The sequence below is a fragment of the Procambarus clarkii genome, chromosome 68, assembly GCF_040958095.1.
Source record: "Procambarus clarkii isolate CNS0578487 chromosome 68, FALCON_Pclarkii_2.0, whole genome shotgun sequence".
In the NCBI taxonomy this organism is placed as follows: domain Eukaryota; kingdom Metazoa; phylum Arthropoda; class Malacostraca; order Decapoda; family Cambaridae; genus Procambarus; species Procambarus clarkii.
The window spans coordinates 354,963-370,510 of record NC_091217.1 but is presented as its reverse complement, the minus strand read 5'-3'; the positions used below and the strand labels follow the sequence as shown (position 1 = coordinate 370,510).

The 15,548-nt window shown below is 39.5% G+C and overlaps 1 protein-coding gene across 1 annotated transcript in view; it reads left to right on the top strand.

Moving 5' to 3' along the window:
- LOC138349794 (plasma membrane calcium-transporting ATPase 2-like) overlaps positions 1-14,977 on the top strand; it is a gene marked incomplete at its 3' end in the record, with an annotated part of 100,769 nt that extends 85,792 nt beyond the window's left edge. Inside the window, 4 exon segments of the mRNA XM_069310738.1 lie at positions 5,519-5,618; positions 8,633-8,756; positions 9,261-9,396; positions 14,882-14,977. Coding sequence (XP_069166839.1) covers positions 5,519-5,618; positions 8,633-8,756; positions 9,261-9,396; positions 14,882-14,977 — 456 coding nt within the window.
- Positions 14,978-15,548: the final 571 nt, after the last annotated feature.

Here is a 15,548-nt window from a genome sequence, read left to right as displayed (position 1 = left end):
TGACTTGTTGAAGAGCAAAGCAATAGCAGGGGCTAAAGATCTGGAGGCTTTTTTGTAAATTAAAGTTGGTATCTCCTCAAGGGCACCAGACTTGGTTTTAAGGGAAAGGATTATCTCATTGACGTCAGTGGAATTAATAGGCTTTAGGTACAGAGACTGTGGATAGTTACCTGAAAGATAGTCATTAATGTCTGTACTGGAAGATGGAATATCATTTGCAAGGGATGAACCAATGGAAGAGAAGAACCTATTGAACTCAATAGCAGAATCAGAGGCTGAAAGCTGACCATCGTTATTAGACAGGAGAGTCGGTTTGTTATTTAAAGACTTCTTTGATCCCAATATTTGAGAAATTGTTCTCCAAGTTTGTTTAATGTTGCTCTTTATTTGGGTAAACTTATCTTCGTAGTATTTAGTTTTGGCTCGTCTAATTATCTTAGGCAGCAATAATGAGTAATTCTTTGAGAATTCTTTGGAGACAATTCCTAACCTATACTTCTTCTCAAGGTCATGTTTTTTATTAATAGATTTAAGTATTCCCTTTGTAAGCCAGGGATTGTTAAGCCTTTTGGTTGTGACTTGTTTTGTAAGCATAGGACAGTGGGTATTATAAAGGCTAAGAGTTTTTTGAAGAAAAGATTGCACTGCTAGGTTGATGTCCACTATGTTACCTAACTCGGACTCCCAGTTGACATTATCAGTAGCAGTTATAAAATTGTCTATAGCAGTTTCATTGTGTAGTCTAAAACGTATCACTCTTGACTCAAGAGGTGGTTTGCTAATGTTAGTTAAGAGAAATGTGGGGTAATGATCTGTAGTGCTATCGGTGATTATACCTAAAGTAAGCGGAGAGGTTATGTTTGTCCAGATGTGATCGAGCGTCGTGGCAGTGCTATCAGTGATTCTAGTAGGTCTAGTGATTAAGGGTACGAGGAAGCAGGAATTCATACAGTTGAGGAAGCTAACAGCAGTGGGGTGTTCAGGCTCGCAGAGGTCAATATTAAAGTCCCCTGCGATAATTAGGTGGTTTTTGTTCAGTCTGTTATCAAGTATTAGATTTCTAAGGTTTGAGTTGAATTCGGACACATCAGTGTTAGGAATTCTATAAACTGCACCCACAGTCAGGACAGACTCGGCACCCTTGACTCTGAAGCTGGCGAAGATATACTCCCCATAGCAGTCTCTGGTTCTAATTTCTTTTAAGCATGTTAGTTCTTGGTGGTAGTAAAGAGCAGTGCCACCACCTCTCTGAAGTTGACGACAGTTGTGAATTGCTGAGTAGTTAGGCATGTTAAAGAGCTGAGTAGTATCCTCTTTCAACCATGTTTCAGTAAGTATAATAAAAGAGAATTTGTTGTCAATAGCTTCAATCAAGGCACTAACATCATCGAAGTGTTTACCTAGGGATCTAACGTTCAAATTGATTACAGAGATATTGTCATTATGAGTTAATACATTGTTTACATCATGTGCTGCAAAATATCTGCAATTTAGATCATTAAAGTGATAATTGTCATAGATAGTGGATAAGAGGTTAAGTTCAGGGTCTATACTTGTCTGCATAAAAAAAGCTGATTGCAGGAAAAACAAGGGAAGAAAGGCAAATAACAAGGTAGAAATAAGCTATAAAATAGGGAAAAAGATGTACACAATACAGAACAAAGCAAACTCAAAAGGGGCTTACAGGGGTACAATGGAGTAAGGGAGTATGGCTAGGCTAGGCAACCTAGGTAATAAATGAGATTAACGAAAAAACATATAAACATGGACTATACAAAACACAAGATATAGAAATACAAAACAAAAATGTAAACAAGACTAAGCAATACAAAAACAAATTGAGCAAAAATGAAAAATGAGGTAGATTACTTACAAGTACTCTCAGGTACACTGTAAGTAACAATTTGCAATTTGAGATGCAGGCAAAGCCAGGGGTACAATGGAGTAAGGGAGCATGGCGAGGCTAGGCAACCTAGGTAATAAATGGAATCAAAGAAAAGTTGAATAATAAGCATAGGCAAATTTAAGCTAATGATTATTAACTATAAATAGTTCAGTTATGACTGTATAATTAATAAGACCTGAAGAACTATTTATGCACTCAATTAAATAATTTCAGTAAATGACTAGTTAAGAGTAAGTTAAAAATTAAGTCAGAAAATGAAACAATGAGACTTAAGAAACCTAGCCCCACTAGTTGACAGGGGGTTAATTAAGTTAATTCACTGGGAGTGATAATGAGCTGAGACAGACCACATTGGGAGAGGAATGCGTTGAGGTTCTCTTCTTTAGTAATTGTGAACATTTTGCCCTCTGCGGTTTTTCTCACCTTTATCAGTCCATCTCTAACGAAGCACTGATGAATCGCATCTGGGGTTTTTTGACGGATTTGACGCAGGCGGTAGAGGAGGTGCTGTCTGTTCCTAATCTAATCTAACTCTAAATCTAACTCTAAGTATAACAGTCAGGACACCATGAGTAATTATAAGTGAACAACATAACATAATGGTAAACCCTAGCTGGAAAATGGAAAATAATTAAGCGGCAGAAAATTACATAGAGACTGGAAAAGCCTGATATGAATTTGGAGAAGAAAATAACCCCAGGCCAGAGGCCGTGCCGCCAAGGAATAAGGAGTGAGGGCAAGTCCTCTCCTACTACACTATTTATGCCACCCAGACTGGCCGCACCGCGCCTTGCGGAACGCGCTGCGCAATTGTCTCTTCCTTCCCGATCAGAAACTCCACCGCCTTTCGTGCCAAAAGGAAGTGTCCATGTTATGGAATGCCCATTCCATTTTTTAAGAAGACGCAATTTTATCGGCAGCGCACCGCCGTTGATCGTGGGACTCTGTGAGACTTGGCTTACTGACGATCTTTCGGTGCCGGGGTATTCGGTCTATAGACAAGATCTCGGCCAGTACGGGATGCAGGGTGACTTGCTCTCTTGGTCAGGGACTCAGTTCCCAGCTCCTTTCTCCGGATTCACTCCTTCCCGGGGCGGGCATTTAGAGTTCATGGCAGTGAAGGTGGCCCTCTCCCATGGGTGAGGCACCTTTGGAGTTCTGTATAACCCGTCTACCAGTAACGAAGAAGGAACTAGAACACTCTTTTGGTCAGATCACAGACACCTGCCTCGTCATGGGTAACTTTAATGCTCGGCACTCATCATGGCAACCACAACACGGGTCGCCACCACAACACGGCTGGCCGAGCCCTGTTTCAGTTTCTCCTTGACTCCCAGACCTCTCCTTACTGACGCCGCCAGGTTTGGGAACCCGGATAGACCCGCTGAATGGGCATACATCAACGCTCAATCTTTGCACTGGAAGAGGCCCCTTCACGATGGCGCAGATATGGACCAGACCGTACCTGGGTGGTGATCACCTGCCCATCGTCATCTCCTTCGAGGGCACTGTTCGTCCTGCTCTGACTACCCGAAGATCCAAGTGGATCTTCTAGGAAGAGGGGTGGCTAGGCTATGAGGCAGTAGGGCGCCACCCTACTCCATTGCAGCGGCAGACCTTCCGCAGGGTGGACACCAGGTGTAGACGTAGACAGTAATCAGCCCTTCCTTGCCAAACGCAAGGCCTGGGCTGATTACTGTGCCTCTCTCCAATTTGACTCCTCCTCTGTGGGAGCCTGGGCCTTTGTTCGCAAGATGATAGGTAGGTACTCCCGGCCTTCCATCCCACCCAGAGACCCCAGTGGTAGTGGGGGCCCTGGGGGAAGTACAAATAGCTGAACTTTTGGCTGACCACTTTGAGGATGTTAACCGTTCCCCGCTCCTTTCTGCAAGTTCCATAGGATGGGGCTCCCGACAGGGTATAGGACTAGCTCAGGACCTGGATCTTCCATATACATCTGTTGAGCTGGAAGACGCTCTGTCACTCTCAAGGTTGGGCACTATGCCAGGGATAGACAACGTCCCATATGAATTTGTTCGGGGGGCTCCCAGGATCCTTCAGTCCTACCTCCTTCACTTATACAACGTCTGCTGGTCTTTTGGTGTCTTCCCTGACTCGTGGAAACACACCATTCTTCTACCATTGGCCAAGTCAAGGAAGGATCCATCTGTCCAGAGTTCATATCGGCCCATAAGTCTGCTTCCATGTCTTGGCAAACTGATGGAACGTCTTGTTCACACCCGGCTACTATGAGTGGTGGAAACCTCAGGTCTCCTACCTACACAAGAGAATTTGTGGAGTGAGATTATGTTTAGCATGTTTAGGAAGTTAAACACGGGGGCCGAGTGTTGTATGAAAGCAGAATTTGTTATTATTCTGATAGCAGATTTTTGCTGGGTGATGATGGACTTGAGGTGGTTTGCAGTGGTTGAACCCCATGCACTGATACCATAATTAAGATAGGAATAGATTAGTGCATAGTATAGAGAGATGAGAGCAGAGTTAGGTACATAATATCTGATTTTGAAGAGTATACCAACTGTTTTAGAGACTTTCTTAGTTATGTGCTGTATATGGGTGTTGAAGTCGAGTCTCTTGTCTAGGAATAGGCCAAGAAACTTTCCATCATTTTTATTGCTAATGTTAACATTGTCTATCTGAAGCTGAATTGCATTTGGAGATTTGCTTCCAAATAAGATGTAGTAGGTCTTTTCTATGTTAAGTATTTATGCCCGAAACGCTTTGCGTAATAGTGGCTTTAGGCATTGTATGTACTAGCTCTACCTATAAGTCTACCAATCCTTGTAAAAATTTATTGTATGTATGTACCTTACCTAAATAAAATTGTATTGTATTGTATAAAATTGTATTGTAAGTGTTAGTTTGTTGGTTGACATCCATAAGTGGACTTTTTTTAGTTCATTATTAACATTATTTAGTGTATGTGGGTTGGGGTTAGAGTAGATGAGGGTAGTATCATCAGCAACAATATAGGTTTCAGAATGTTAGAGACATTAGGCAGATCATTGATATATATAAGAAATAGGTCCCAAGATGATGCCCTGTGGCACTCCAATGGTTAATGGTAGAGTGGGAGAGGTTATATTATTGATGGCTACACATTGGTGTCTATCACTAAGATAGGATTGGATATAGTCCAGTGCATGGCCTCGGATTCCATAATGATGGAGTTTACGTAAGAGGTAATTGTGATTAACAATATCAAAAGCCTTTCTCAGGTCAATGAAGAGTCCAATCGGAAACTCATTTTTGTCAAGGGCTGAGTAAATTATATCAAGGAGACTGATAATTGCATCGTTTTTTTTTGGGGGGGAGCAGAAGCCAAACTGACAGAGGCTAAGAATGTCGAATTTTACGAGGTATGAATAAAGCTGTTTGTAGATAATTTTTTCAAATATTTTTTATAGTATGGGTAGGTTTGATAATGGTCTATAATTGTTTATGTCTGCCGGATTATCTCCTCTATGAACTGGAACTTCTTGTAAACTTCTTACTTCTTTCTTGTAAAGTTTTTTGTTCATGGTTTTCATAAAATAACTGCACTATGCAAGATGATGGTGAGATGCTAAGCATGTGTTGCCCCCCCCACAGAAAACGACTCAGATGAGCAAGCACCCCCATGGATCGAGGGCGTGGCCATCCTGGTGGCGGTGGTGGTGGTGGTTCTGGTCACCGCCTTCAATGACTACAGGTAACCTATTAGAACTAGTTTCTTTCCATTGCACTCACTGTCTATATATATAGTTACAGAATTTCAATTGTTACTCTCCTTCCTATAATTTGGCATTATCGCTAATATTTGAATTTTAATGATGATAAATGATGAATTATATCATGTGAACAATTACATGATTGTTTATATAATAATGGTTACCCCTTGACCTCTAGTAATAATCAGTAGTATTTTCACTTGTCTTATAAATGGTCACAAGCACAGTCCTCCTTGCAGATGATTTCAAATATATATGTGTCTTTATGTACTGTATATATATCTTTCATACCTGTATCAAAAAGATTCACTGTATGTGGTCAGGAACAGTGCATTATTCACTGTATGTGTTCAACACTATATTACCAAATTCGAGGACTTTTACTTCAAATCATAAAGTGAGATTTTGTATTATTTAGATCATTAAAATGGCATGTGAAAATGGTGTGTGACCTCACAAATAAAATGTTAAAGTTAAAAATCAGTAATACTAAATTGCCACCATTATTCATGTACAGTATACTATTATTATTATTAAAGCAGTCCTCATGGCATAGTTGTAAAGCACTTGCCTGGTGCTTCACAAGAGCTTTGTACTGGGTTTGTATTCTGGCCATGAAGGATTGACCAAGTGCCAATCCTTAACTGTAGTCTCTGTTCATCCAGCAGTGAATGGGTACCTGGTTGTTAAAGGATTGGCGGGTCATATTCCGGGAAAAAATTAGGATTAACCCTTAAAACGCGTAAAACATACATATACAATTTGACATAACTCAAATTTTTAAAACTTGCACAAACACTTTTTAATTTTTTGTGCATAACCAACTAGGCAAATGCTCCAACTTTGTCTAAATGATCACAATGTACAGTGTAACTTGAAAAACACGAAAATAAAAAATAATTTTAAAATTGAATATTGAAAACTAAAGATTTTAAAATCAGAATAAAAAATATAAACTATCACCAATTGTTCATTTGGTGTTGTTATTCTCTCAGAATAAAATATGATCTTCATTTTCATCAAATTAGAATATAGGCTTTCAGTATACTTTACTGTAAACAAAATTGTCAATATGGCATTTGAAATATGCAGCAAATTTAGGCCAAAAAAATTATAACTCCAAATGTATAAGGTTTATAAAAAAATCCATTCTGAAGGGATTGCAGAACAGACAGATGAGCACACAATATGTCAAAATGGTGAGAATCGGTCAAAAATTGGAATTTTAGAAGCCACTCAAATTTGAAACTCTAGTTTCAAAGATAATTGAAGATGAAGTTATCGACAATGAATAAAGGTAGTTCTAATTCGTTAATTTAATTGCATGTTTTAATAAACATTGTTTGGCATTCATACTCGAATATGTGAAAGTTGTAGGTCAATATGTGTTGAATGAAAAGTCAAGAAAAAATAACCCCCCAAAAAACAAAATATAGGGGTAATTATAATAATTATAATGATTTAGGGGATATATTTAGGGTATACTCTATATAAGTGAAAAAGCTCTAATCTGGTCCCTAATCATCAAAACAACATAAAGAGACAAAGAAAACAGTCTCAAATCTGAGAAAAAATCAGCCAACAAAAATTCAAAGTCTCAAGTTCTGCGAGTTGTGACTGATTTATTTGTTGACCAATTTAATTTTATCTTCACATAGTTAGGGAAGGATATGCACTCTCCAGGATGTAAAGGTTACAATAAAATCAGATAATAAACAAAGGAGAAAAAAAACTAAGATCTTAAAAAAAAATTCCTCTAAAAAAAAGTATTTTTGGGACATTGATGAAAGTAACATATATTAACATTGGACTATGTATTTATATGATATATAACAAAATAGAGCATAATAACATAGTTATTCATTATTATTTGTGTTATTATGTATTACTCAACAATGCTATAAAGGCTCCAGCTGCATATCCACTTTATGGACACTTCTTACTATTATTCTTTTTCTTTAAGCGTTGGACAGGTGTTTGGCATCTCTTTATTACTGCATTATTCTTCAGTTCCAGTTAATAGGAGCTGTTCTCCTTATCAACAAAACATTCTTATTTTTTTTTTAAATTTGTCTAAAATCAATTTCTGAAAATATTTTGATGAAAGTTTCATGACACTGAAGCCAATAAGTTGAAGATTTTTTCAATATTTTTAAGTTATTTTTACATATTTTGAATATTTTTCGCTTCCAGGCCCCCCCCCCAATATGGGCGGTTTAAGGGGTTAAATGGATCTTCCCGAAACACTATATGTGCTAGTGGCTATACAGTAAAAGCAAACCAGTATTTGAACCATAGACCAGTAGAGCAAGAGAGTGATTAGTGTGCATGCAATCTTAACACTGTGAACCAAAGATCACTAGAGTTAGTTTAGTTAATTTATTATGCACCCCATACCCATCCTGTGGGCAGTAGTGGAAAGGGTTACAGAGGCACATAATGGGCTTAGGGACTGAATCCAAAAATTCATTTAGTTAAGCAAATTAGTCTTGATGAACTACTTACAAAATTTAGTGTACTATATATTGTTACATCACCAATTTGTTCGAGTCCAATCACAAGTGCAGTCTCCATGTTAAGCAACTTACATATGTGGAGAGCTAGCATCATAATATATATGTTTATTCTACACATCACCCCCCCAACTAGTGGGCAGCGGTGGAAATATTACAACATTTACATTTACCAATATATTTACAAAATATTTACCACCTGCAATTTGTAAACTGGGGATATTTGGCTAAAATTTCTGATAGTAGATGTGGGGAAAAAGCTTAAAAAACTTAAAACTAAATGAGATCAAAAACAATAATGAAGTAGATAAATAGAAATAAAATTATAATTATTACATGATGGATGGAACAACAGAATTATAACAAAATAACAGATAGCCGTTGTACATGTGTGTGTGCATATGGTCTTAACACTATGAGTCATAGTTCACTAGCGCAAGAGAGAGAGTAGTCTTAAACTCTTGACATTGTTTGGTCCACAGCAAAGAGCGTCAGTTCCGGGGCCTGCAGAATAAGATAGAGAACGCCCATTACTTCTCTGTGGTCCGTGCCAGGAACGTCACACAGTTACCCCTGAGTGAGATCCTTGTCGGTGACATCTGTCAGGTAACACATCACTAGACACGAGGTCTAGGTTATGCACTGTACATCCTCAGTAATTCATTTAATTTATTAGTGTTAAACATTTACCGGGTATATTGGATATTTTTACTATGTTTTTTATGATTTTAACAATTTGGTATTTGACTGCTATGGTATTTTTACTGTAGTAATATTACAATTGGTGCAGCTTTACCAGTTGAAGTTAATGTATAGCAAATTTTATGGACTAATTTCAGTTTGTATTCTGTCTGTTTCCTTGGGTTGATGGTTCTTGCACGCCACTCGGGAGCTCATTCCAATTTTTAATATTGCTTAACCTAATATATTCTCTGATAGCTTCAGCTGTCAAGCATAGATGATAATTTCTTTTATATTATATATGGTACATTGATATTTTCTATAGATATAAAATTAATTTAGTTTTCTAAATATGTATTTTATAAAATGGTTATGAATAATATTAGAAGGTAACCCGTCTAATCTTGTGAATATTCTTGTGTTATGCAGATCAAGTATGGAGACATGTTGCCAGCTGATGGTCTCTTGATCCAGGGCTCAGACCTTAAGGTGGACGAGTCTTCACTCACAGGCGAGAGTGACCATGTCAAGAAAAGTGAAACTACCGACCCTTTGCTCTACTCAGGTCAGTGACACTTGTCTTATGTAAGCCTGGTTAATGTCAGCTTGGCTCACGTTATGTTGTCCCCTAACTCCCCTTGCCACTTCGGGGGGTATAGGGTGTTTATGTAGCTTCAGGGCACCAATCCCCCCAGCTACTGGCATGGTGAAAAGGCACCCCTAAGCATACCTAATTCCCTATCAAACATAAACTAAAATACACATAAATGGCAGATCTCATCACAACCCACAACAGTTAAGATTTATTTATTTATTTATGCATATACAAGAAGGTACATTGGGAATGTGAGGATACATAATGTGGTAATTACAGTCTTGTAAAGCCACTAGTACGCGCAGCGTTTCAGGCAGGTCCTTAATCTAAGAAAATTTTAAGTAGGTAAATACTTGCAAAATTTATAGAAAAAAAAATGATAACAGTTACATGGAATGAAAAAAAGATGAGAGAAAATTGTAGGTACAGTATATTAAAGCACATAGGTAGCTAAGATTGATTGCAATGACAGCTTGAATGGTAGTTGACAAAAATTGGTAGGCACAATACAGCAGAAATAATATAAGATTGATTGCAATGACAGCTTGAATGGTAGTTGAACAAAAAATTGGTAGTCACAATACAGCATATGGCTAGCACATAAAAGAAGACAGCAATGAACACAATGATAAGGTTGTTTGATACTACATAAAAATTAGGAGATTGGGTAACACTCGGTACAGAGCAAATTTAAAGCTCAGTGTAGGAAAAAAGATGATAATAATAACATACACAAAATGGAAAAAAGTTTGTATTTTGCTTTTCTTATATGGGACACAGTACACAAAGGGAGAGGTGCACAGTATATCATTAAAAAGAACTAAAGCTGATGCAAACAACATGCTGCCTATGTGGCAGGATTGGTGACTTGACAGCAGCAAACATGGAGAAAACTATTCATAGTGGAAACTCCTAACAAGGCCCTGGAGTGGGAGGGTTGTCATGTATGCTCATGGAGGTCCCTCTGGCCGCCACCGTACCCACTCGTGGGCTCCAGCCAGGTCATCCACCCTCTTGTCATTTTCTCCCTCACCTTGAGAGAGAAACTTTCCCCCCTCACCTTACCCGAAATGCTATGCATACTAGTGACTTTAGGTATTGTATGCACTAGCTCTATCTTTAAATTCCAAACATTATGTTTATAACTCATCTTCAATGTATGTACCTTTACCTCAATAAAAAAAATCTAATCTAATCTAATCTTGTGAAAAACCATTTGGAGAAGTAGTACTCCAGATGACGACTCTGCTTAGACAGTTGGCTGCCAGCTATCCTGGTTCACCTAAACAAGACTATATTGACCCTTATGCACCCTGTGCACGGTGATCCTGGGACTAAGGCGGTCTGCCCCTGGATGTGGTCTTGGACCATATTCTGTAGATGGAATATGTCCAGATCAGGGCTTTCACAGAGCAAATCTCAAGGTCGCTCTTGGTGAGTCCCATATCCTGAAAACCACATGCACTCTTCTTGCACCATCCTCCTCTCCAATTAAGGGTTATCCTTCCTGGTATATTTCCTCACCTTTTGAAGGATCTCTGGGGGTGCCGTACTTGTCGCACTTGCTCTGATATGGACGGGAGAGTGGGAAGTTATCAGCAGAGACCTGGGTGTCTAATATAAAGGCCTCATCATCTTTGCAAGCTATGATGTCAGGCTTGTAGAAGGTGCCTCCATCCGGTATACGGACTTCATGTTCCACCTCAAAACCTCTTTGTCACAGGCAGCCGGTTACGAACCGGGTGATGTCGTCATGACGTTTCACCCGAGCCCCATGTGTCTTGTAGCATGCCTGGCCAAGGATCCCTGGTTTCTGGCAAACATCGCAGAGACCAGAAGCCTCGGGTCTACCCCTAGCTGCCCTAGACGGAGTTGCTACAGTGTTTGCCCTAATCTGGATAGCATGAGCAAAATCTCCTCCACTTAGCAGATGGGTACCGGATGCGACCCACTTGTGGCAAAAAGGAACCTCACAAGTGGATGCAAGGCCGGCACCATCAACCATGCTGTGCAGTTTTGCTTTCCACCTTCTAGAGCGCTCAGTTGTTCTGTTAGAAGAGGTTCCGGCGGTCGTGGTCGGGTCTACCTATCGACGCATTCACGCTTGGAACGCGGGTAAGAGAGCCACTGCCACTGCCACTACCACTGGATCCTTCGACTCTACCAACGTCCCGAGCCGCTTGTTCTTTTGTAGACGGATTGATGTAGCAAAGTCGAGAATTCCTAGACCACCGTCCTTTACGTCGGCATGAAAAAAAGCATTAGGAGTGTCATGAGGCAGTCGCAGCCAGCCACGAATGGCACGCCACAACCGCCTGTCAAGCCTCGCTAACTCCGTCTTAAACACGCGTCCGAGAACAAGCCGGTGGTTCATCTTGGGGTTTAGGTGGTGGTTTAGTAGGTATAAACTCTGTTTGGGTTTGAGTGGCGCCTGGGTGATGTTAGTCAGGCCGTCCTCAAACAGGGAACCGTAGGATAGGCATCTGTCTCCGGCCACGATAAGTATTCCTAAATACTTATACTCATCCGCCACACTCACAGTACCAATTTCATCGCCCCCGACATAGTATGCCCTCCCTGGTGGGGTCATGTCAAGTCTTACGATGCTCATTGATTGCTATGCTTAGCGTACGGCACTTTGCAACATTTACTTTAAGGCCAGAGCCACTTAGTGTGTGGTTATCTTGAGGTTATCTTGAGATGATTTCGGGGCTTTTTAGTGTCCCCGCAGCCCGGTCCTTGACCAGGCCTCCACCCCCAGGAAGCAGCCCGTGACAGCTGACTAACACCCAGGTACCTATTTTACTACTAGGTAACAGGGGCATAGGGTGAAAGAAACTCTGCCCATTGTTTCTTGCCGGCGCCTGGGATCGAACCCAGGACCACAGGATCACAAGTCCCGCGTGCTGTCCGCTCGGCCGACCGACTCCCAATCGGCCGACCGGCTCCCAATGTGTGGCAATTACTTGTTATAAGTTTCTGTAGTCCGGCAGCTGTCTCTGCTGCCACAACCAGATCGTTGTCGAAAGCCAGGGCTGATACCTTTTTGCCCCCCAGTCCAACCTCTAGCCCCAAGTTCTAATTAGCCCTAGTAATTGCCTCATCAATTATTAGGTTAAAGAGAAATGAAGACTGAGGGTCACCCTGTTTCACCCTCCTAGTGATCAGGATGTCCTTCGACTTCTCCCCCTGGCTGGTAATTAAATAATTAATTAATTATGTCTGGTTCGACGCCATCGGCGCCCTGATATTGCCTTTCCGTCTATGATTTCTTAATGGGCTTGACTGCTCGTCCTTCCTGTCTGAGTTAGACAGTGAAGACTCTGAGGCCTCACCTTCTGCATGATTTCTGTATTGCACCACTAATTCTTTGTACGCATTCCTTTTCCTTTCAATCTTAATGGACTCCAAAGTTTGCAAAGGAAAGTGCTCTTGCAGCCTCTGGTTCATACCTCCCTGGCCTACCTGGGGTCTGCCTTCCAGCCTCACCTCTTCCATTGCCAGGAGGCATTTCTCCTACTCGGTCCACCTCGCTTTGGGCCTACCCACTCTACTAGCGGCCTCTTCGAGTTCCTGATGGTACTGTACTCTGCGCATGTGGCTCAGATGGACACTCATTGCTCTATAGTCTTGGAAGGTTCTACCACAAATTGGACAGTCTGGCAACCAGTCATTCATAGCCGGATCATCATGTAGGTCACCCATCGTGCTAACCTATCGCCTTGACTTGGGCCAGTTGGCTCGTTTCAGCTAGGTACAATATGTGCTAATACATCTGATATGTGCTAGATACATATCAGCTTGGCTCATGTCAGCTATCCTCATGCCAGCTTCACTCTTGTCAATTTGGCTCATGTGTCACCTTGACTCATATCAACTTGGCTTATGTTAGTTTGGCTCGTACCAGCTTGGAACTACTGAATGCTCTTCATAGATTGGCCTCAATTTTTATCACTTGGTATTATGAATGTGAACTTCACCCTCTTGATTTGTTTCTTCAGATAACTTTGTCATACAATAGTCTACTTATTTGGCCAATCACAATGTTTATTCCTCCTTCTATAATTAAATTTGTTTGGGTTTTATATTGTTTATACAAATATGTAAAGTACAAATCAAGAGACTATTGAGTTATTTTCTTTAAATTATCACAAACTATTTAAATTATAACAAAACTATAACAAATACCTATAAGAAATAACAGTTTATTTGAGCTTTGTTTTGTCATGTCATGTTTTTGTTATAAATGTCAACGCATGTCTCCTATTTTAAACAATGCTGTTTGTCGACCAAATTGTATATTTGCTATTTTTCTGCCATGTTCCCCCCTTTTTTAATTTTATATTATTTCAAGACAATTTATACTTTAATCTCAATTAGTATTTAGTTTTCCTGGAGGTGTATAACAAAAAGGAGGCCTGGTCGAGGACCAGGCCACTGGGGAGTGCTAAGCCACTGAAATCGTCTCAAGATAACCTCAAGACACTAACCTCTTCATGCCTCTCTGAAGGGGCCAGGTTCTGTCTTGTGGCTCCCAGTAGGCATAGAACTCCATCAATTGACTGTTGCCATGGTCAAATATATGCACATCAGCCCAGTATAGGTCTAGGGAGCCTCCGGGACTCACCCAGAAAATGGCGTTTAGTTCATTTATTATTGCATTCAATGCTGGTGTTCATTGTATTCATTTGATATTTTTCTTAAACTTTTTCAATATTTTTGTTAGCTTACTTTTCATTTAGTGTTAAGAGTTTACCCTTGACATCTTTAAATAATTTTGTTTCCAAATCATTTTTAGTTTTCCCGAAATGCTTTGCATAATAGTGGCTTTATTATTTATTTATTTATTTTTTAATTAATTTATATATTTATTTATTTATTTATTTATTTATTTATATACAAGAAGGTGCAATGGGTTTGTGAGAGTATATAGCATTGGTGTTCTTACATACTTGCACGGCCAATAACACGTAAAGTGTTTCGTGCGGGTTTGTGCCCAAATTACAGTAAGTAGTTTGTTTGTTTGGGAATTTCTTCGGGCATTAGTTTGTGTAACTCCTGTCCCCACAATTATACATTACTCTTGTGTTCTTTGTACTCACATTCTTTTGAATAAAAATTTGAATTTGAATTTGAACTAGTTTCTTGAAACCAGAAAGTCCCAATAAGAATAATTTTATCGCTTTAGCATTTAATTGTGAAAGATAACAGAATATATTTAAGAAACATTGTTTAGGCATTATTATTTTGCTATATTATCATAATGTTTGAACGTCAAGACTAATCCTTCATGCTTGATTAATATATACATAAATACATCTTGCATATGATAAAAGCTGTATGTTATTAACAGCTGGTGATAATTTGGCACTATTCAGACATGATCTTATCAGGTATGAGACTGAGTCCAGCTTTCTGTCATTCTTACCCCTTACAATACTTGGTGTGCCAACAGGGACAACAGTGATGGAGGGGAGCGGGAGGATGGTAGTGACCGGTATTGGTGTCAACTCGCAGGCTGGCATCATCATGACCCTCCTCGGTGCCACAGGTAATGTTTAGTTGTTATTGGTGAATCTTAAAAGCTGATGGTTGGCTTGTGATGATGTAGATACATTGCAAGAACTGTAAGCAAGTTAAGTTGTCAAGTAATTACACTTAGGTAATTACAAATGTTTTTTGTCTCTACCTGGCAATGAGTTTTTATTTATTTATTTATTTATTTATGCATATACAAGAATGTACATAAGGAATGTGAGGATACAAATATGGTAATTACAGTCTTGTAAAGCCACTAGCACGCGCAGCGTTTCGGGCAGGTCCTTAATCTAAGAAAATTTTAAGGAAGTAAATACTTGCAAAATTTATAGACAAAAAAATGATAACAGATTACATGAAATGAAAAAAAAAAGAAGATGAGAGAAAATTGTAGGTACAGTATATTAAAGCACATAGGTAGCTAAGATTGATTGCAATGACAGCTTAAAATGGTAGTTGACAACAAATTGGTAGGCACAATACAGCAGAAACAATATAAGATTGATTGCAATGACAGCTTGAATGGTAGTTGACAAAAATTGGTAGTCACAATACAGCATATGGCTAGCACATAAAAGAAGACA